The following is a 24,310-nucleotide window of genomic DNA, read 5'->3' as shown; positions in this document are numbered from 1 at the left end:
CCTTTTTAATGAAACTGTATGTTCTCAAGCTTTGCATTCCTTATTTCTTTTTTTTTAAAGGGCTATAAGTAGGAAGAAAGGGTTAAAAGTCCTCTGTTTCTCTTTTTAATGGAACTATACATGTTCTCAAGCTTTGCAATCCCTACTTTTCTTTTTAAAGGGTGTTTTAAGAACACCACTAATTCCTTCCTGTTCCTCTTTTTAACGGAACCGCATATTCTCAAGCTTTACATTCTTTACTTCTTTTTTAAAAGAGTTATTTAATAACACCACTAATTCCACCCTAACTAAAAGGAGGAAAAAATGGTCAAGAGATCTCTGTTCCTTTTTTTAATTAAACTACACATGTTCTTAAGCTTTGCATTCCTTAAATCCTTTTTTTGAAGGGTGTTCTAATGACACCACTAATTCCTCTCTAACTAAAAGGAGGAAGAAAGGGTCAAGAGACCTCTGTTTACCTTTTTAATGAAACTATATGTTCTCAAGCTTTGCATTCCTTATTTCTTTTTTTTTTAAAGGGCTATAAGTAGGAAGAAAGGGTTAAAAGTCCTCTGTTTCTCTTTTTAATGGAACTATATATGTTCTCAAGCTTTGCAATCCCTACTTTCCTTTTTAAAGTGTGATTTAAGAACACCACTAATTCCACCTCAACCAAAAGTGGTAAAAAAGTGTCAACAAAGATGCAGAGAAGAGCAACGAATTTTAATTAAGAATAATAATAATGTGTGCGTTACAAGATTGAAATTAAACGCGAAAATTGTGTAGTAAGAATCCATAGAAAATGGAAAAAGATGTCAATGTTTCTCGTTAGACGAAATAAGAGCGTAAAGTTCTTCACAAACGCCATCTACTGCCCCAAAAGCACTAATTCGTAAAACCAGTAGGGAATAAAATAAATCATGAACCATCCTACCAAACAAATATATCATTAACTATGAATTAAGCTTGGCAAACATAAGTATCGACGTTGATCTTGGAGACATCTGAAGTGTAACTCGATTAAAAGAGGATAGATTAGATACGTGCACTTGTAATTAAGCAGATAAGATCTGTGACCATCAAAGATGTCCCCCTCGAGGCGAACCAAGCTCTGTCCAGGTGATAATCGCGTGTTAAGCTTCAAATGGAACGTCGAATAAACGTTGAATAGTTTTAAGTACATTTTTTTTTGGAATAACAAGTAGACGAAGCATAAACACTGTAGCAGCCCATATTTAATGCACAATGAATCTTTTTTTCGTTAATTTTCCCTTTAGACTAATACGAGATATTAAATCATTAAATGCTGCTCGAATTCTCTGAATTTTGATTTAAGAAAAAATGAAAGAAACAAGGTTGTTTGGCGATTAACAGCTCCACTCGAGATGTAAAACAAATTACTCTTTGTAATTCTATTTCGAGCAGACATCTCGATAATCTCTAATAGATTCGACATTTTTTTTTTTTAGTTAGTCACAATTAACGTTTGAAAATGTGGACTAATGCGATATTAAGTAAATAATAGAAAAAAATAAAAATAATAAAAAAGAAGGTCATTTGGCGAATAACAGCTTCGCTCGTTTTAGCCACTGGTGCTAAAATATATAATAAATTACTCTCTGTAATTTTATTTCGAGCGGATGTCTCGATATTCTCTAATAGATTCGACATTTGTATTCTCTCGAGTTAGTCACAATTTTGAAAAATGTTAAACGATAATAATTGGAAGTTTGCTGCGAGTTCAAAGGCGAGCATGGATACATTAATTATATTAATTACCAATTCATAATGGATCGTAACGCGTACAGAATTAATAAGAACGAAAGATTTCGCGTTGATCGAGGACGGTGTATCGTTTAGAAATTTCTCGTAACAGCTTGTAATTATGTAATTGTGGGAAAGGGAACTTATGAGATGCGCACGGTGATACAAAACGTGTGCATTACGAAACGAAAGAACGAAGAAGCGTTCTGCGCATTGTTTTGCAACAAAATGGCAAAAGAAATATTAATTAAATGTGTGCATTTGAATATTAAATGATTAAAAATTAGAAAACAAAATCATATTAAATTTAAGAGTAGAATATTATTGGTAAAAAGTGAAATTACAATATTTAACAGTAAAAGTAGAACAAATTGCTTCAACAAAATAGCTTAAAAAAAAAAAATTAATTAAATATGTACATCTGAATATTGAATAATTAAAAATTAAAACAAAATCATACTAAATTTAAGAGTAAAATATCTTTGATATAAAGTGAAATTACAATATTTAACAGTAAAAGTGAAACAAATTGCTTCAACAAAATAGCAAAAAGAATTAATTAAATATGTACATTTAAATATTGAATAATTAAAAATTAGAAAACAAAATCATATTGAATTTAAGAGTAGAATATTATTGGTATAAAGTGAGATTACAATATTTAACAGTAAAAGTAGAACAAATTGCTTCAACAAAATAGCTTAAAAAAAAAATATTAATTAAATATGTACATCTGAATATTAAATAACTAAAAATTAAAAAACAAAATCATACTAAATTTAAGAGTAAAATATCTTTGATATAAAGTGAAATTACAATATTTAACAGTAAAAGTAAAACAAATTGCTTCAAATATGTACATCTGAATATTAAATAACTAAAAATTAAAAAACAAAATCATATTGGATTTAAGAGTAGAATATTATTGGCAAAAAGTGAAATTACAATATTTAACAGTAAAAGTAGAACAAATTGCTTCAACAAAATAGAAAAAAAAATATTCATTAAATATGTAAATTTGAACATTGAATAATTAAAAATTAGAAAACAAAATCATATTGAATTTAAGAGTAGAATATTATTGGTATAAAATAAAATTACAAAATGTAATAATAAAAGTAAATTATTTATTAAAGAAAACAACAAAATAACAAAAAAAAAAATTAATTAGATATGTACATCTGAATATTAAATAATTAAAAATTAAACCAAAATTACATTGAATTTACGTAGAATTAGAAACAAAATTTAAAAGTAAAATATTATTAGCATAAAATTACAAGATTATATTGTAGATATTATTAGTATAATATCATAGATCGTTAGCATAATATTACAGTTATTATTACTATAAAGTTACAAGAAAGTTGCAAAATTAAAAGGAAAATTACAAGCTTTAACAGTAAAAGGAAATTATTTATTAAAGGAAAGAACGAAGGAACGTTGAACATATTGCTTCAACAAAATAAGAAAAAAATAAATATTAATTAGATAGGTACGTCTGAATATTAAATAATTAAAAATTAAAACAAAATTACATTGAATTTACATAGAATTAGAAACAAAATTTAAAAGTAAAATATTATTAGCACAAAATTATTAGTATAAAGTTACAAGAAAGTTGCAAAATTAAAAAAAAAGAAAATTTGAAGCTTTAACAGTAAAAGGAAATTATTTATTATGAAGGAAATAAGGTTATCGATTGGTATTGGTCGATTTTCTGTCAGAATGAAATTTCCATCGATCCTCTCGCGCTATTGAAAACGATAGGCATTTAAAACGAGTTCGATCTGGAAAGGTGTGTATTCTACTTGTTCGCTGATCAATGTCACGTCTCCCACGATATACCAATCAATGCGTAGTTCGAATCTACGATGCGATACTCTACGTGATTGCAAACTGAAAGTAGGTAGCAGCATTAATTATACATTCTACGGTATACTGCTTCGTGATTATAACGTAAATAGTTGAACGCGTCGATACACTCTTTTAATATCGTCGAGAGGCTTCTGATAGTTCCACCAACGACACTCGAACATTATCCACAATTTTTATCAAACTCTTAATAATCGTAATCATTATTTACCTAATTTCCAGTAACAAACTCAGAATTTCTTGTTCTTTCGAGCCCAACAATACTGTTCTCAGCGAAACACTTGTATTCGAGTAAAGTAAAGAAGCTTTTAGTTATTGTTGTTGAAATATCGATGAGTGGTTAATTAATAATCGAAACAAGCTTATCTCTGAATGAATATTCTCGTAGATCGTATCGACGGCTGCCCTCTGGTCCACGAAAATTTGTCCACGAAATGACTCTGCGTCGACTTTAAAATATCGCGTTAAACCCCGGGTCTAAATTTAGCCAGGCGGTTTATTTAAAGCGTTACATATGTTTCGTTAGACGATGATCTAATTTCGCGTCGATCTGGAAAAATGATACGCTCGGCTGGCAATAAAACAGCAGCGTTCCGCGTCCGACTGAGACGGTTCTGGGCAGCCGAAATCGCGTCTGAAATCGTGCGTGCAGTCTCTCTGCGGATCGTTCGCGTAAGGGACAATGAATCATCGTGGTGTATCGCAAGATGGAGGGCGCATCGCTGGTCGATGGCGTCCCTGGATTGTTCAACTTGTACGCGACGATGGTATGGCGTGCACCTCAGTACACGCGCGTACGCAGAGGCCGTATATGGTAGTGAGCGGTCGAAGCGCGCCGACAGAGGCACGCAAGAACTAACGCGCGGCGCGCGCATGCGCGAGCGCCGCCACGCGCACGCGCGGACACTCTGGAATCCGCTGGGCAAGCTCGCAGCGGCGCATGCACGAGCGGTGCAGTAGAGCCGAGAGTCCCGTAGCGTGTGTTTGTTTTTAATCTCGCGATCAACGAATCTTAACTTTTCCTTTGACCTTAACCAGTGTATCCGACTCGCGAGAGAGGCTGTATTCTCCTCCCTCTCTCTCTCTCTCTCTCCTCTCTTTCTCTCTCTATCTCTCTTTCCTCTATCTTTTTCAAGCGTCTAATTTCCCTGCCTTTTCCTTCCTCTCCTTCCCACCTCACTCTCTCTCTGTCTCTTCTCTTTCCTTTCTCTTCTCTCCTCTCTCCTTCCATTCGTACCACTCTTCTTCTCTTTCCACCTCCTCCGTCTTGTTCTCAGTGTCTCTCTCTCTCTCCTTCCCGCGAGCTTTCTCTTGCTCCATCGCGAGCGTTCTCCCTTTCTTCAACGCGCAGCGGTAAGTCCTCTCTATTTCCGTCGCTCTCGCGTGCTCCTCCTCCCCCTCCTCCTCCTCCTCCTCCTCCACCTAACCCCCCCGTCCCCTCCTCGCCCTTTCTCCTCTCCTTCAACACACAGTATACTGACTCCGCTATTTCTAAAAACGTAACGCAATCGTGGCGACGTATGCGAGGCGCGCGCCAGAGAAGAGACCACACGACGAAGCGAGGAGGCGCGACGTTTCACGGGAACAACCGCGGCTGAGGTTTCCACCTCAGAGTCTGTGCGAGGGAAGCGCGAAGAAACCCGGGCGGAGTGTTCAGTTTGACGGCGAAAGTGAAACGACGGATCGCGGTTCTAAATAATAATAATAACCGTTTGTGCCCTGGAAGAAGAGGCGAGACGTGAAAAAGAGAGACTTGTTGTTTGGTAGCTTCGTTCGTTCGTTCGGTTACTTTTTTTTCTGCTCTCCGTCCCGCCGCTCGCGTTACTCGTTGTTTTCGCACACGCGCGCGTATATATCTCTCTCTCTCTCTCTTCCCACACACTTGGTATAATTTTTTTCGCCTGACCGCCCCCCACCCCCCTGTACGAGCAATCAAGATAATTGCGATGTGCGACAACACCAACACGACGCAGAGCATAGCGGACTACCTGTCACAGTTGCTGAAAGACCGAAAGCAGCTAGCTGCTTTCCCAAATGTCTTCATACACGTAGAACGGCTGCTGGACGAAGGTAAGCGAGCCATTAAAATCCAAAGCTAATAATCCGTGAGCAACGCGCATCGCCTCTCCGCGACACGCCTTACTTCGCTCCGCATGATCGACGCCCACGGCTGGGCTGCCTTCCCCTCTCGTCGCCGCTGCTCCAAGTACGTTCTACGCGCACGCACGCCCCCCCCCCCTCCTCTCTCAGACTTTCGCCATAGTTTTCGAGATCTCGCGGATTTCGTTTACGGTTAGCCACGAATCGAGGCGAACCGCGCGAGCCAGCGCAGGAAAAAATCAGCGGACGCGGTGGAACGTCGTCGAGAGGGACCGGTCGCTCGCCACGGGGCACGTAGTTTTCCCATAATCGGGCAAACTGAGCATCGATATCACCTCCGTTGTGTCACGTGTTACGCGTCCCCCCCCTCCTTCGCCCTCCACCATGCGAGCCAGCCGTTCACTTTAGCTTGCGAGCGAGAAGAAGCTTGGCGAACGAGCAACTCGACCAGAGTGTAACACCGATTTCGCGTGCCTCGCGATTCTATTAATCTTGACATTATTCGAGAGATTCTCTGCGCGAGGTTTTGGGTTGGCTGGCAGTTGTTATCGCGCGTTCTTCGAGGAGTTTGTGTGTACGTGGAAATGTCGAGGCAGGGGTGGGCGAACGGCCGTTCTCGTGGGCTCCAACACGGACCAATTGAACTCTGGTCTTCTCTATATTTGGGGCTACGCGTGTATTCGCCAGCGATGCTCTATTGCGATCTCTTTTGTAGGGCTTCAGTGCTGATCAGAGATTCGTAGGTGTTGTGATTTGATCTGCGATGATATTATGCTCGAATGTGGTATTTGTAGATCTTGAGTTGTAGTACGATTTTTGCTGGTACTAAGTTCTAATGTCAGCAAAGATGATATTAAGTTCTGATAAGAGCTTTGCTCATATTAAATTCTGATAAGATCTTTGGTCATATTAAGTTCGAATAAAATCTTAGCAGATATTAAGTTCTAGTATGATCTTTGCTGATATTAAGTTCTAATATGATCTTTGCAGATATTAAGTTCTAGTATGATCTTTTGCTTCCAATAAGTTCTTCGCATTTTTAAGTTCTGATATGATCTTCGCAGATCTTAAGTTCTAATATGATTTTTGCAAATCTTAAGTTCTGGTAAAATTTTCGCAGATATTAAGTTCTAATAAGATCTTTGCAAATCTTAAGTTCTGATAAAATCTTCGTAGATCTTAAGTTCTAATATGATTTTTGCAGATATTAAGTTCTAGTATGATCTTTGCAGATATTAAGTTCTAATATGATTTTTGCTGATATTAAATTCTGATAAGATCTTTGGTGATATTAAGTTCGAATAAAATCTTAGCAGATATTAAGTTCTAGTATGATCTTTGCTGATATTAAGTTCTAATATGATCTTTGCAGATATTAAGTTCTAGTATGATCTTTTGCTTCCAATAAGTTCTTCGCATTTTTAAGTTCTGATATGATCTTCGCAGATCTTAAGTTCTAATATGATTTTTGCAAATCTTAAGTTCTGGTAAAATTTTCGCAGATATTAAGTTCTAATAAGATCTTTGCAAATCTTAAGTTCTGATAAAATCTTCGTAGACCTTAAGTTCTAATATGATTTTTGCAGATATTAAGTTCTAGTATGATCTTTGCAAATATTAAGTTCTAATATGATTTTTGCTGATACTAAATTCTGATAAGATCTTTGGTGATATTAAGTTCGAATAAAATCTTAGCAGATATTAAGTTCTAATAACGTTTTCGCAGATCTGAAGTTCTAATATGATCTTTACAGATATTAAGTTCTAGTATGATCTTTTGCTTCCAATAAGTTCTTCGCATTTTTAAGTTCTGATATGATCTTCGCAGATCTTAAGTTCTAATATGATATTTGCAAATCTTAAGTTCTGGTAAAATTTTCGCAGATATTAAGTTCTAATAAGATCTTTGCAAATCTTAAGTTCTGGTAAAATTTTCGCAGATATTAAGTTCTAATGTGATATTTGCAAATCTTAAGTTCTGGTAAAATTTTCGCAGATATTAAGTTCTAATATGATCTTTGCAAATATTAAGTTCTAATAAGATCTTCGGATTATTATGACGTTTTCGCAGTTCTCTTAAGATTTTTATATGACCTTTGCTGATATTAAATTGTAATATGATCTTTGCTGATATTAAATTGTAATATAGTCTTTGCTGATATTAAGTTCTAATGTAATCTTTGCAAATATTAAGTTCTAATAAGATCTTTGCAAATCTTAAGTTCTGATAAAATCTTCGTAGATCTTAAGTTCTAATATGATTTTTGCAGATATTAAGTTCTAATATGATCTTTGCAGATATTAAGTTCTAATATGATTTTTGCTGATATTAAATTGTAATCTTTGCAAATATTAAGTTCTAATATAATCTTTGCAGATATTAAATTCTGATAAGATTTTCGCAGATTTTAAGTTCTAATAACCTTTTCGCAGATCTTAAATTCTAATATAATCTCTGCTGATATTAAATTCTAATATGATCTTTGCAGATATTAAGTTCTAATAACATCTTCGCATTATTAAGTTCTAATGACGTTTTCGCAGATCTCTTAAGATTTTTATATGACCTTTGCTGATATTAAATTGTAATATTCTAAAAAAAAATTCTTACTTTTTTTCGAGTGCTTAGAAAAATTATTACTTTTTCTTTTGAGTACTAAATAAAAAAATTATTACTTTAAAAAGTGACCCACAAAGCATTGTTTATGTAACTGTAGAAAAATTGTAGCTTTTTCTTTCGAGTGCTAAAAAAAAAAAATTGATACTTTTCTTTAGAAAAGTTCTTTTTATTTAGAAAAATGGTTATTTTTTCTTTTCGAGGGTAAAAAAGGGTTAAAAAGTGTCCCGCGAACGAAAACAATCGGCCACCCCTGCTCGAACGAAACGAGACACGAAATAAGGGAGAATACGAGGTGTACGAAATAAGGGGAAGTCCGTGACACATGTTGCGAGTTTCTTATTCGTCAGCACGTGTTTCCTCGAATAATGCTCGAAGATCGCATCGACTCTCCTCGAGGAACAGTATTTCGCTCTCTCTATTTTTGGACCATCTTACACGCGTGCATTTATGAACACTCACGTGGCACAAACTGACGCTCGTTGCTGTTCCAGGCGTTCTAAAATTTTTTAATCAAAAGAAAGAAAAATTGAGAATGTCTGTAAATTTTTAAATCTAAAAGTATGAGAAATATGAATATTTAATAAAATTGCAGAATGGAGTATTTGAGGACGTCAAATATAATTTTTAATTACCATAGAATATTGTTAAAACTATTTTTTATATAAAATTTAATATACGATGGTATTCCATCAAACTTTTCATTCATAATTTTTATTAATTACCAGTTCACATATATCAGAATTCTAAGAAAATTTATTAATAAAAAAAGAAATGAAAATGTCTGTAAATTCATCTAAAAATATGAAAAATATAAATATTTAATAAAATTGTAGAAAGAGAAGTCTGAGGATGTTAAATATAATTTTTAATTACCATAGAATCTTCTTAAAACTATTTCTTGTATAAAATTTGATATACGATGGTATTCCATTAAACTTTTCATTCATAATTTTTATTAATTACCAGTTCACATGTATCAGAAATCTAAGAAAATTTATTAATAAAAAAAGAAATGAAAATGTTTGTAAATTCATCTAAAAATATGAAAAATATAAATATTTTATAAAATTGTAGAAAGAGAAGTCTGAGGATGTTAAATATAATTTTTAATTACCATAGAATCTTCTTAAAACTATTTTTTATATAAAATTTAATATACGATGGTATTCCATCAAACTTTTCATTCATAATTTTTATTAATTACCAGTTCACATGTATCAGAATTCTAAGAAAATTTATTAATAAAAAAAGAAATGAAAATGTTTGTAAATTCATCTAAAAATATGAAAAATATAAATATTTAATAAAATTGTAGAAAGAGAAGTCTGAGGACGTTAAATATAATTTTTAATTACCATAGAATCTTCTTAAAACTATTTTTTATATAAAATTTGATATACGATGGTATTCCATTAAACTTTTCATTCATAATTTTTATTAATTACCAGTTCACATGTATCAGAATTCTAAGAAAATTTATTAATAAAAAAAGAAATGAAAATGACTGTAAATTCATCTAAAAGTATGACAAATATGAATATTTAATAAAATTGTAGAAAGAGAAGTCTGAGGATGTTAAATAATATTTTTAATTACCGTAGAATCTTCTTAAAACTATTTTTTATATAAAATTTAATATACGATGGTATTCCATTAAACTTTTCATTCATAATTTTTATCAATTACCAGCGCACATGTATCAGAATTCTAAGAAAATTTATTAATAAAAAAAGAAATGAAAATGTTTGTAAATTCATCTAAAAATATGAAAAATATAAATATTTAATAAAATTGTAGAAAGAGAAGTCTGAGGACGTTAAATATAATTTTTAATTACCATAGAATCTTCTTAAAACTATTTTTTATATAAAATTTAATATACGATGGTATTCCATTAAACTTTTCATTCATAATTTTTATTAATTACCAGCGCACATGTATCAGAATTCTAAGAAAATTTATTAATAAAAAAAGAAATGAAAATGTCTGTAAATTCATCTAGAAGTATGAGAAATATTTAATAAAATTGTAGAAATAGCATATCTTATTTCTTATATAAAATACATACACGTGATGATGTTCCATGAAATTTTTAATTTATAATTCTTGTTAATGGCCAGTTCACGTGTGTCAAAAATATCTGAGAAAATTTACGATTACTTTTGATACATATAAATGAATAAAAAAAGAAAAAGAAAAATCTGAGGAACTTAAACATTTAATAAAATTGTAGAAAGAGATATCTGAGCACACTCGATACAATTTTTAATTAACATAGAATTTTCTTAGAACTAGTTCACATATAAAATTTGATACATGATAATATTCCATTAAACTTTTCATTCATCATTTTTATTAATAACGTATACTAGAAATCTAAGTGAACGTGACTGCTCTCGTTCCATTACTTTTTCCAATATTTATATATCAGCTGATTTTGAGCATTAAGACTGTATCACAAGCAAAGTGCAATTTCTCCAACACTTGCAAGGAATCTTGTAATACCATCATCATCAGAAAATGCTGAGTTATTGAAAAAGGAAGTTCGTAGCTGTTTTAATTTGAATACTTCTACTTTTCAATTTTATTATTATAAAATTCATATTATATGCTCACATTCTTCTCTACTCAGAAACATATTTTATTATCGTGTGCTCAGAGATCCGAGCAAATTAATATATACAAGAAATTATTACATATTGTATACAATAATTTGTAAATTAAATATAATTAATAACTTGCAAGTATTTAATTTCTTTTATATACAACAATTTGTTTTGCACTTGTCTTATGTTTAATTAGAAAAGAACTGGTCAGTTGTAACGATTTTGGTGGCAGAACGTACGATTTTAAGGAGCACAACAAGGTTGTGTCGTTAAGTTCGACGACTGGTGGTTTGGAAAATGGCGGTGAAAGTATCGATTCCTTCTAATTCCGTTGGAAAATGTTATTTACACGCATAGAGAGAACGCACGTGCATTCGATGCTGTCTACGCTGTGCTCGCTGGAAATGTGTCAAATGACGTTTTACGATGAGAACCGGTTTTACGAAAGCTCTCGGGCCTCGCATTCCTATGGAGATATACGCATAGTCCTGTTGCTACGAACAAATGTATTTCATTCGTTTCTTTTCCGATTCAACGTCTACCATCGACGTTTTCTTATTTAACGTTCGAATTCAGTCGTCACAATTATTTTTCATGCCCTCGTATTTATTGAAAATTTTGAGAGACTTAAATATTCAATAAAATCGTGGAAACCAGTTCCATGAAAATTTATTACAGCTTTTTGATAACTGAAAAAAGAGAACTAATTGTTCAAAATTTTGGAAATATATGAGAGACAAATATTGAATAAAATCGTGGAAACCAATTCACGTATATCAGAAATCTGGGACAATTTATTATTGCTTTTTGATGAATAAAAAGAAAGAAATAAAATATCTGTAAGTTTGTGTAAAGTTTGTGAGAAAAATTGTTGAAAATTTTCGAAATATATGAGAGACTTAAATAATCAATAAAATCGTGGAAACCAATTCCACGAAAATTTATTATTGCTTTTTGATAACTGAGAAAAAAGAACTAATTGTTCAAAATTTTCGAAATATATGAGAGGCAAATATTGAATAAAATCGTGGAAACCAATTCACGTATATCAGAAATCTGGGACAATTTATTATTGCTTTTTGATGAATAAAAAGAAAGAAATAAAATATCTGTAAGTTTGTGTAAAGTTTGTGAGAAAAATTGTTGAAAATTTTCGAAATATATGAGAGACTTAAATAATCAATAAAATCGTGGAAACCAATTCCACGAAAATTTATTATTGCTTTTTGATAACTGAGAAAAAAGAACTAATTGTTCAAAATTTTCGAAATATATGAGAGGCAAATATTGAATAAAATCGTGGAAACCAATTCACGTATATCAGAAATCTGGGACAATTTATTATTGCTTTTTGATGACTAAAAAAAAGAACTAAAATATTTGTAAGTTCGTGTGAAATCTGTGAGAAATATTGCTTAAAATTCTAAGCAAAAAAATTTGTTTCTTTAAAATTTTAAATAATAAAAATTGTTTTCTTTAAAATTTTGTCCAATTCATTCTTCAGAATTATTTTTCATGCCCTCATATTTGTAGAAAAATTTCTAAATGACTGAGAGACTTAAATATTTAATAAAATCGTGGAAATCATAAATTCACGTATGTTAGAAGCCTGAGAAAATTTATTAATTGCTTTTTGATAAATAAAAAAAAAGGAAATTGAAATATCTGTGATAAATATCGTTTGAAATTGTAGAAATGGGATATCTGGAGGATGCTGAGTAAAATGTTTAATTAACGTAGAATTTTCTTGTATAAAGTATTATAAATGTTGACCTTCGATTAAACTTTTCACTTGTAATTTTTATTCGTAACGTGTATCAGAAATCTGAGCAAATTTTGATACGTGTAGATGAATAAAAAAAAGAGAAAAAATTGTAGAAATGGGATATGCAAGGATGCCAAGTAAAATTTTTAATTAACACAGAAATTTCTTGGAACTAAATCCTCTACAAAATATGATACAAATGAATATTTTTCATTCATCAATTTTATTCGTAACGTATACCAAAAATCTAAGTAAATTTGATACTGTCATCTGATACGTGTGAATGAATAAGAAAAAGAAAGAAATGGAAATATTTTTAAAATCGTGGAAAATCTGAGAAACTTAAATATATAATATATAATATTTAATATAGATATTTATAATTAATTTATAATATTTAACATAGAATTTTCTTAGAATTAATTCTTCTACAAAATATGGCACAAATTAATATTTTTCATTTACCAATTTTAAATTATTTTTTTTAAATTTGCCATAGCCATCTGACACACGTGAATAAATAAAAAAAAAAAAGAAATGGAAATATTTGTAAATTCATGTAAAATCTGATGAAACTTAAATATTTAATATATAATATTTAGAACTAATTCTCCTACAAAATATGATAAAAATTAATATATTTCATTCTTCAGTAAATCTGAGTAAATTTGCTACAACCATCTGATGCACGTGAATAAATAAAAAAAGTGAAGAAAAATGAAAATATTTGTAAATTTGTAATATATAATATTTAGAGCTAATTTTTCTACAAAATCTGATACAAACAGATATATTTCATTCTTCAGTAAATCCAAGTAAATTTGCTACAGTCATCTGATACACGTGAATAAATAAAAAAAAAAAAGAAATGGAAATATTTGTATATTCATGTAAAATCTGAGAAACTTAAATATTTAATATATAATATTTAGAACTAATTCTCCTACAAAATATGATAAAAATTAATATATTTCATTCTTCAGTAAATCTGAGTAAATTTGCTACAACCATCTGATGCACGTGAATAAATAAAAAAAGAGAAGAAAAATGAAAATATTTGTAAACTTGTAACATATAATATTTAGAACTAATTTTTCTACAAAATCTGATACAAACAGATATATTTCATTCTTCAGTAAATCTGAGTAAATTTGCTACAACCATCTGATGCACGTAAATAAATAAAAAAAAAAAAGAAATGGAAATATTTGTAAATTCATGTAAAATCTGATGAAACTTAAATATTTAATATATAATATTTAGAACTAATTCTCCTACAAAATATGATAAAAATTAATATATTTCATTCTTCAGTAAATCTGAGTAAATTTGCTACAACCATCTGATGCACGTGAATAAATAAAAAAAGAGAAGAAAAATGAAAATATTTGTAAACTTGTAACATATAATATTTAGAACTAATTTTTCTACAAAATCTGATACAAACAGATATATTTCATTCTTCAGTAAATCTGAGTAAATTTGCTACAACCATCTGATGCACGTAAATAAATAAAAAAAAAAAAGAAATGGAAATATTTGTAAATTCATGTAAAATCTGATGAGACTTAAATATTTAATATATAATATTTAGAACTAATTCTCCTACAAAATATGATAAAAATTAATATATTTCATTCTTCATTAAATCTGAGTAAATTTGCTACAGTCATCTGATGCACGTGAACGAACAAGAAAAAAAAAAAAAGGAAAAAGCTATCCACAAAGAGGCATGTGGGAATCCATTCTCGCGCGAAATTGGCTTCGAGAACGGTAGAAAATAGGGAAACGTAAACACGTATCGTGTGCGACACAATATCTGGAATCTTGTACACAATGTTACTCATCGCGATGGCCCAACCGTATTGCAATCGCTGCCTGCGAGAGAGAGAGATCTATTTCGAACGCGACGTAGCAAGTTTTCTTGGTGACCTAGTGGCGTGAATAGAACTCGTTGTCAAGCGCGTCCTTTCGAGACCGTCTAGCGAAAACTTGGACAGACCACGAGGTCTAGTTTTCTTTCGATACTAGGTCGTCGTGCTTAATCGCTTGAAATTAAGCCACGTACCAGTTCGCCAACGATTTATCGTCCCTCCACGCGCGATACTGGCGCCTTTACGTAAACGACGTCCATAGCCGTCGGATACTTGGCGATATGATATACGCGACTGACGGCTATAGCCGTCGCGCGTATTTTAATCGATAAAAAAAGAGCAGCGTTAGCGCAAAATGTACCAACGCGTACACTTGTTAAACTAGTGAGTAACGCGTCTAGGAAAAAAGTTACAGCATGCCAGACGGCGTATTAGTTGTCCTTTTTTAGCTTTGAAACATTTGAGTGTCCAGAGACAAATGACTGCTATAACCGTCGACAGACGATTCCGCGAAGACGAACCGTTTATTCTGTATTTTTCCGTGAATTAAGTAAATACAATGAATTAGTAAAGCAAATGGCGTTTAGTCGTCGCGACGGTTATAGCCGTCATTTGCTTCTGGAACAGAAAAAATGACGTGACGAGCAAATGACGGTTATAGCCGTCGATAGTTTTTTTTTTGGGAAAAACCGTGGCAAAATGTGATCATTTTCACTTCGAAACGTACAACTTACACTCGATTTCATCTGGCAGTCGTAAACAAACGAAAAAGAAAAAAAATGTGTTTCTGAGGGCGATCGTAAAGTCCAAAATGTGTGTCAAAGTGTTAAGTAAGTTCAGTTTTTACGTCAAGATACTAAACTTAAGTAATCTCAAGCATTAATTTAAATAATCTTAACTTAATTCTTTAAAAATTTAACTTAGCAAGAAGCAATTTAGTTCTTCACGAATTTAACTTAGAGCAGTTTAACTTAGTTCTTAACTAAAGCTTAGAATCTGCTCTTTATTTTGATTACAAATGTTATTAGGTCGATCTTAATTAGAGCTATATTTTGATAATTATTTATTAAGTCAATGCAAAGGGAATATTGTTTTGGTTTTTATATAGTTGAACTTTATCTTTGAGATTTTAATAAATTATGAAATAAACTTTGGTCAATATTTATATCATTTTAAAGCTTAGAATCTGCTCTTTATTTTGATTACAAATATTATTAGGTCGATCTTAATTATAGCTATTTTTTGATCGTTTTATTAAGTCAGTGCAAAGGGAATGTTTATTCGGTTTTTATATGGTTGAACTTTATCTTTGAAATTTTAATAAATTATGACATAAACTTTGGTCAATATTTATATCATTTTAAAGCTTAGAATCTGCTCTTTATTTTGATTACAAATATTATTAGGTCGATCTTAATTATAGCTATTTTTTAATCATTTTATTAAGTGGATGCAAAGGAAATGTTTTTTTAGTTATTATATGGTTGAACTTTATCTTTAAAATTTTAATAAATTATGAAATAAACTTTGGTCAATATCTATATCGTTTTAAAGCTTAGAATCTGCTCTTTATTTTGATTACAAATGTTATTAGGTCGATCTTAATTAGAGCTATATTTTGATCATTATTTATTAAGTCAATGCGAAGGGAATGTTTTTTTGGTTTTTATGTGGTTGAACTTTATCTTTGAAATTTTAATAAATTATGAAATAAACTTTGGTCAATATCTATATCGTTTTAAAGCTTAGAATCTGCTCTTTATTTTGATTGCAAATTTTATTAAGTCGATCTTAATTATAGCTATTTTTTGATCATTTTATTAAGTCAATGCGAAGGGAATGTTTTTTTGGTTTTTATGTGGTTGAACTTTATCTTTGAAATTTTAATAAATTATGAAATAAACTTTGGTCAATATCTATATCGTTTTAAAGCTTAGAATCTGCTCTTTATTTTGATTGCAAATTTTATTAAGTCGATCTTAATTATAGCTTTATTTTGCGTCAAAGTCTTAAAGTATGGACTAAATTTGTTTCTCTGTTAATAAAGATTTTGTTTTGTTTTTGTTTAGTAGAAAGAGATATCTGAGCACACTCGATACAATTTTTAATTAACATAGAATTTTCTTAGAACTAGTTCACATATAAAATTTGATACATGATAATATTCCATTAAACTTTTCATTCATAATTTTTATTAATAACGTATACTAGAAATCTAAGTGAACGTGACTGCTCTCGTTCCACTATTTTTTCCAATATTTATATATCAGCTGATTTTGAGCATTAAGACTGTATCACAAGCAAAGTGCAATTTCTCCAACACTTGCAAGGAATCTTGTAATACCGTCATCATCAAAAAATGCTGAGTTATTGAAAAAAGAAGTTCGTAGCTGTTTTAATTTGAATACTTCTACTTTTCAATTTTATTATTATAAAATTCATATTATATGCTCACATTCTTCTCTACTCAGAAACATATTTTATTATCGTGTGCTCAGAGATCTGAGCAAATTAATATATACAAGAAATTATTACATATTATATACAATAATTTATAAATTAAATATAATTAATAACTTGCAAGTATTTAATTTCTTTTATATACAACAATTTGTTTTGCACTTGTCTTATATTTAATTAGAAAACAACTGGTTAGTTGTAACGATTTTGGTGGCAGAACGTATGATTTTTGAAATTTTATTATTATAAAATTCATATTATATGTAATAAAATTTGAAAAAAAAATACTGTTCATTTGAAAAGCTGTACAGCAAGCAGCACTGTACACTTAACTCTGGCGCGTTTCTCTATACCGTTACCAAAACAGACTAGCAAGTTACAGAAATGAATTTTCAGAGGCGATAGCAGTCCGTTATGAATCTAAGCGACCGTCTATACGGTGTCCCTCTAAATTTAGAAGCAAAAATCCGAGTCGAACCAAGAATAACGAAATCGCGCTCGCGTAGCCTTGCCTTCGAGAAAAACGAGTTTGAATATTCGCCAAGTACACACGCACACATCGCTAACGACAAAAGCAGACGCAGCAGTGTCACAATTGTCGCATAAACTTCTTAAAACCTTACACTAATACGTGTATTCTCATTTTTCACACTCCTTTCAATTTATACCAATGTGTATCTACTCTGATCGTCTTGTAAACGTGTAAATGGAAATTTTTTAGAAGTAGTGGTCGGAAGAGACGAAATAGACGAGAAATGTAATTTTTTGAAAGCGTTGGATCAGTTCACGTGTGTCAGAAATTTGAGACAATTTTGATGAATAGAAAAAAAGAGAACTAAAATATCTGTAAGTTCGTGTAAAGTTTATGAGAAATATTGTTTAAAATTTTAAATAAAGAAAATTTTAAATAAAGAACATTTTTTTTCCTTTAAAATTTCAAATAAAGAACATTTTTTTTATTTAAAATATTAAATAAAGAACACTTTTTTTCTTTAAAATTTTATACAATATTTCTCATAGTCTTAAATATTTAATAAAATCGTGGAAACCAATTTGCGTATATCATAAATCTGAGGAAATTTATTATTGCTTTTTCATGAATAAAAACAAAAGAACTAAAACATCTACAAGTTCGTGTAAAGTCTGTGAGAAGTATTGCTTAAAATTCTAAACAAAAAAATTAGTTTCTTTAAAATTTTAAATAATAAAAATTTTTTTCTTTAAAAGAAATTAATTCTTCTACAAAATATGATACAAACAAATATATTTCTCATTTATCAATTTTACTCAGCCATCTGATACTGAACTTCGTGAATGAATAAAAAAAAAAAAAAAATAATAAATGGAAATATTTATAAATTCGTGAAATATCTGAGAGACTTAAATATTTAACACAGAGTTTCCTTGGAACTAATTCTTCAACAAAACATGATATTTCTCATTAATCAATTTTACTCAGCCACCATCTGATACTGAACTTCGTGAACGACTAAAAAAAGAAGCAAAAAGAAATGGAAATATTATTTACAAATTCGTGAAAACTCTGCGAAACTGAAATACTTAATACAAAATTTCCTCGAAACTAATTCTTCTACAAAATCTGATATTTCTCATTAATCAATTTTACTCAGCCACCATCTGATACTGAACTTCGTGAACGACTAAAAAAAGAAGCAAAAAGAAATGGAAATATTATTTACAAATTCGTGAAAACTCTGCGAAACTTAAATACTTAATACAGAATTTCCTTGGAACTAATTCTTCTACAAAATCAGATACGAACCAACACATTTACAATTCGTCAATTTTACGTAAACGAATAAAAACAGAGAACGAAGCGCGTTTATACTTTGGCAAGTTTTCAGTACGCTGAATGGCTGACGCGAGCAGTCGTCGAGTCAGCAGCAGAACCGCAGTCGCAAGTGGCATTGCAGGTCGGAGAGTCATCTCTCGATTGTCTGTTTTAGTATCTAGCGATAAGTAGCGAGGCGACTGTGGCAATAGGGACAGCAGTGGCGGTAAAGGCGGTAGCGGCCGGCCGCATTCCATCTTTCTTCTTTGTTCCTCCTCGCCCTCTCCTCCTCGCGCCTCGCCAGAAGAGGTTATACGCACACCCGTTTACGCTCGCGGATAATATCGTACGTGCATGCATTATACTGGGTGTACGCCTCCGTAACGGTATCCACCGTTTTCCACCAGCCTTCGACGAACCTCAACCAACAGTATTTATTCAACTATTAACATAATTATAATGTAAATAATTAAATTGATAATTCGATCGTATGTATAAGATCGGTTAGGTTTTGTTCATTTTATTATTTCACTTGTTTTTCACCAGTTTTTAATCAATTGCAACAAATCTCAACCAACAGTATTTATTTAACTATTAACATAATTATAAGCTGACGATAACTGTAAATAATTAAATTGATAATTCGATCGTATGTATAAGATTGGTTAGGTTTTGTTCATTTTATTATTTGACTCAATTCAATAAATTGCGAAGATACTTAACTGTAAACAATTGAAAATGTAAGACAGGTTAGGTTTTGTCTATTTAATTATTTGACTTGTTATCCACCGTTTTCCACCAGCCTTTGACAAATCTCAACCAACAGTATTTATTCAACTATTAAGATAATTATAAGCTGACGATAACTGTAAATAACTAAATTGATAATTCGATCATATGTATAAGATCGGTTAGGTTTTGTTAGGTTTTGTAATATATATGTAAGATTGGTTAGGTTTTGTTTATTTAATTATTTGTCTTGTTTTTCACCAGCTTCCAATAAATCCCAAACAACAGTATTTATTCAACTATTAACATAATTATAAGCTGACGATAACTGTAAATAATTAAATTGATAATTCGATCATGTGTATAAGATTGGTTAGGTTTTGTTCATTTTATTATTTGACTCAATTCAATAAATTGCGTAGATACTTAACTGTAAACAATTGAAAATGTAAGACAGGTTAGGTTTTGTCTATTTAATTATTTGACTTGTTATCCACCGTTTTCCACCAGCCTTTAACAAATCTCAACCAACAGTATTTATTCAACTATTAAGATAATTATAAGCTGACGATAACTGTAAATAACTAAATTGATAATTCGATCATATGTATAAGATCGGTTAGGTTTTGTTAGGTTTTGTAATATATATGTAAGATTGGTTAGGTTTTGTTTATTTAATTATTTGTCTTGTTTTCCACCAGCTTTCAATAAATCCCAACCAACAGTATTTATTCAACTATTAACACAATTATAAGCTGACGATAACTGTAAATAACTAAATTAATAATTCGATCATATGTATAAGATCGGTTAGGTTTTGTTAGGTTTTGTAATATATATGTAAGATTGGTTAGGTTTTGTTTATTTAATTATTTGTCTTGTTTTCCACCAGCTTTCAATAAATCCCAACCAACAGTATTTATTCAACTATTAACATAATTATAAGCTGACGATAACTGTAAACAATTAAATTGATAATTCGATCATATATTGGTCAGGTTTTGTTCATTTTATTATTTGACTCGTTTTCAATAAATTGCGAAGATACTTAACTGTGACCAATTGAAACTGTAAGACAGGTTAGGTTTTGTCCATTTAATTATTTGACTTGTTTTTCACCAGTTTTTAATAAATTGCAACCAAGAGCATTATTTTTTAACTATAAAGATATTTATAACTATAAACAATTAAATGGATAATTCGATCATATGTATAAGATCGGTTAGGTTTTGTTAGGTTTTGTAATATATATGTAAGATTGGTTAGGTTTTGTTTATTTAATTATTCGTCTTGTTTTTCACCAGCCTTCGACGAATCCCAACCAACGGTATTTATTTAACTACTAAGATAATTAAGATTACTGATAACTGTAAACAATTAAATGGATAATTCGATCATATGTGTAAGATTGGTTAGGTTTTGTTTATTCAATTATTTTATCTATTTTTAACCCATTTTCAATAAATCGCAACGAAGGGTATTTAATTATAAACAGTTGAGTGAATAATTTCATATATGTAAGACAGGTTAGGTTTTGTTTATTTAATTATTTGACTTGTTTTTCACCAGCTTTCAATAAATTGCAACCAACAGTATTTATTTAACTATCAAGATAATTCAGATGATGATAACTATAAACAATTAAGTGGATTATTCGATTATATATGTAAAATTGGCTAGGTTTTGTTTATTTAATTATTTGACTTGCTTTTCACTCATTTTCAATAAATTGCGAAGCTACTTAACTGTAAACAATTAAAAATGTAAGATAGGTTAGGTTTTGCTTAGTTAAAAGCGACGAGATCACGTGACGAGTTGGAATAATGTTGTTAAATTATAGCAAAATTGAAATTGTCAGACGTGTTAGGTTAGTTTTCAGGAAATTTCCAAAAACTAACCTAACACGTTCGATAATTCTAGTTTCTATCGAACGATACTGTTTAAACAATCGCAAAGTAATATCGTCGTGCGTTTTAGGTTAGCTTTTGGAAACTTTTATTTTGCAACTCGTCTCTTTACTTTTGAACGATTCAAATCTAACCTAATTTTCTCGCATTATACTTAGAAAGTACTTATGTTTGAGAAATTTTCGAAAAACTAACCTAAAAAACCCAACGATATTATTTTGCAATTTTTGAACAATATTTAACATTCTTATCTATTTTAAATATAATTTATCTTATATATATACATATATATTCTTAAATATCGCGTTATTTATTTAATTTTTGGTAATTAAAATTCTATAATAATAATAATAATAATAATAATAGTAATAATATTTATACTAATTATTATCATTATTATTCTGTGAATTTCTACTGAATTATTATTATTATTATTATTATTATTATATTATTTTAGTAGAATATTATTATTATTATAATTCAGTAGAAATCCATCGAATAACATTGCTCCACGAGTTCTTGAAATAACAATTTTCTGTTAACAAATCGCGAAATAAAAATTTTTTGGAACACTCACAAATAATTGATTATATATACATATATACATATGTGTACACATATGTGTACCATAACTTAATAATTAATATATTACGCGTACATAATTCTAACTTAATAATTAATATATTACGCGTACATAATTCTATTTTAATAATTAATATATTACGCGTACATGATTCTAATTTAATAATTAATACGAGAATACTCGTGGATGGCATAATTTTACCAATTTTCATCACAAATTTACACCTTACATTTTAAACCTGTTTTAATACTCAATCTTTTGCATACGAGAGCAAATATACCAGAATAATTGCAAAAATGGCGATACAAATGCAATCGCGAAATTCTGTGCTAGCATCGAATAGATTAACAAATTAACAAAAAAAAACTAAATAAAAATTGTGTAATTTAACATAAAACAGTAAAAAAACGTTTCAACTGTAGACGAAGTAGATTAGAATTCATAAACAATTAATAAGAACCATTTTACATTCTTAAATAGTAACAACTTTAATGGATTTAGAGTAATTAGCTATTATTACCATTATTAACGAAGTTAATAAAACGTTCCCATTTTAATATACACCCTGTATACATGTACATCAGATTTTTCCTCTTAATTTGTTCCAATTGTTGTCGCATTATTTATTTAACTTTTTTTTTTCATTTACTTTCCATTCAAGCCATTTTGAGAGGTACAAATTGGTCCAGACTTTACAATTACATAAACGCCTTTTTTTCTAGCATATATTTTGCAATTTCTACAAAAATATAAAATCGAGAGTGCAGAGATTAAGATTCGTAATATAAGAAAGTAATAAATTTCATTTGCGAAGATTTCGCATGCACTTTTCGCTTTACAATAAGAGTTTTCTTGCATACATTTTGCAATTTCTGCAAAAATATAAGGTTAAGAGTGTAAAAATTAAAATTCGTAATCTAAGAAAGCAATAAATTTCATTTTCGAGGCATTTGCACTCGTTTTTCGCTTTACAATAAAAGTTTTCTGGCTTACATTTTGCAATTTCTGCAAAAATATAAGGTTAAGAGCGTAAATATTAAGATTCTTAATATAAGAAAGCAAATATTAAGTAAATATTAAGATTCTTAATATAAGAAAGCAATAAATTTAATTTTCGAGGCATTTGCACTCGTTTTTCGCTTTACAATAAGAGTTTTGTGGCATACATTTTGCAATTTCCGCAAAAATCTAAAGTTAAGAGCGTAAATATTAAGATTCTTAATATAAGAAAGCAAATATTAAGTAAATATTAAGATTCTTAATATAAGAAAGCAATAAATTTCATTTTCGAGGCATTCGCACGCTCTTCTCGCTGTACAATACGAGTTTCGATTGAAAAGTCGCGCGCGTCGGTATTATCGGTAGGCGCCTTACCTGCATCGAATGAAAATTAACCGAACCTTTATCTTCTTCGACAGAGGGGCAATTTAAGTGTACCACGCGCTTAGTGTAAACAGTAGGCAAGATCATAATCGTCTGATAAGACCACTTCTGACAAATCCAGGCCAGATAACGAAACTCTTAACAACTCGAGCATCAAATCACGATCTGTACACTCGCGTATCGTATCGAATCGCGATTAGCATGCGAGATTAGTCGAAAGTAACATCTGTATCGTAAAATAGAATTTTTTTACAAACATTTGTGTCCTCTCAAGCAAGAAAGTGGAGCAGTTCTCTGTCTTTCATTTTTTTTTTTCGCTGGTTTGCAAACCACGGAAGTGGCAGCCAAATTTTTCCATGCCACTTGTTAAAACGGTCACGCACTTCCTTTCTTTCGCGTATTTTAAATGATCCTTTCCTGTACGCGCCTCCTGTTTTTCTACGTACGTACAAAAAGGTTGTTCTTCGCAATGGTTAATACACTGGCCAAGACGTTTCTCCGCTTCTAAATAAGGGAATGCCTACGCGTCCATGCGTTTTTCTCGACGTTACGCAGACCACTCGAGGCGTGCCTGTGTCTGCGTATCCTCGCGTACACGCGCTGCTCAGCAAGCTTGCCTTCTATAGATCCCTACGTGAATGTCGCTTACGCATATCTTCGCACTTGCACGTTGCTCGCGACTTTCTCAAGCCGACTCGCAACTGCAAACGCATTTTTACAGCCTATTATTTCTGCAAGCGTTTCAGTGCTGCGAGCAAAATGTTTCTGTTTGCGATTTGAAGTAAATTTGATTTCTGCAGGAAGGTGAACTGATTCTCGTGGAGCAGTTCTGGTTTTTAATGCATTCGACTGTGTGATCTCAGGTGTGCGAGG

At 30.7% G+C, this 24,310-nt stretch overlaps 1 protein-coding gene across 5 annotated transcripts in view; it reads left to right on the top strand.

The window, feature by feature from the left end:
- Positions 1–5,530: 5,530 nt before the first annotated feature.
- LOC143431848 (protein held out wings-like) overlaps positions 5,531–24,310 on the top strand; it is a 74,153-nt gene continuing 55,373 nt past the window's right edge. For all 5 annotated transcript variants that reach the window (XM_076908820.1, XM_076908819.1, XM_076908818.1 and 2 more), the window contains exon 1: positions 5,531–5,688. In XM_076908820.1, the coding sequence (XP_076764935.1) occupies positions 5,565–5,688 (124 nt within the window). In that variant the 5' untranslated portion in view covers positions 5,531–5,564. The remainder of the gene's footprint in view (positions 5,689–24,310) is intronic.

This window comes from Xylocopa sonorina, unplaced genomic scaffold (assembly GCF_050948175.1).
Source record: "Xylocopa sonorina isolate GNS202 unplaced genomic scaffold, iyXylSono1_principal scaffold0014, whole genome shotgun sequence".
NCBI classification, from domain to species: Eukaryota; Metazoa; Arthropoda; class Insecta; order Hymenoptera; family Apidae; genus Xylocopa; species Xylocopa sonorina.
The sequence above is the reverse complement of the archived record's forward strand: the minus strand, read 5'-3'. Positions and strand labels throughout refer to the sequence as shown.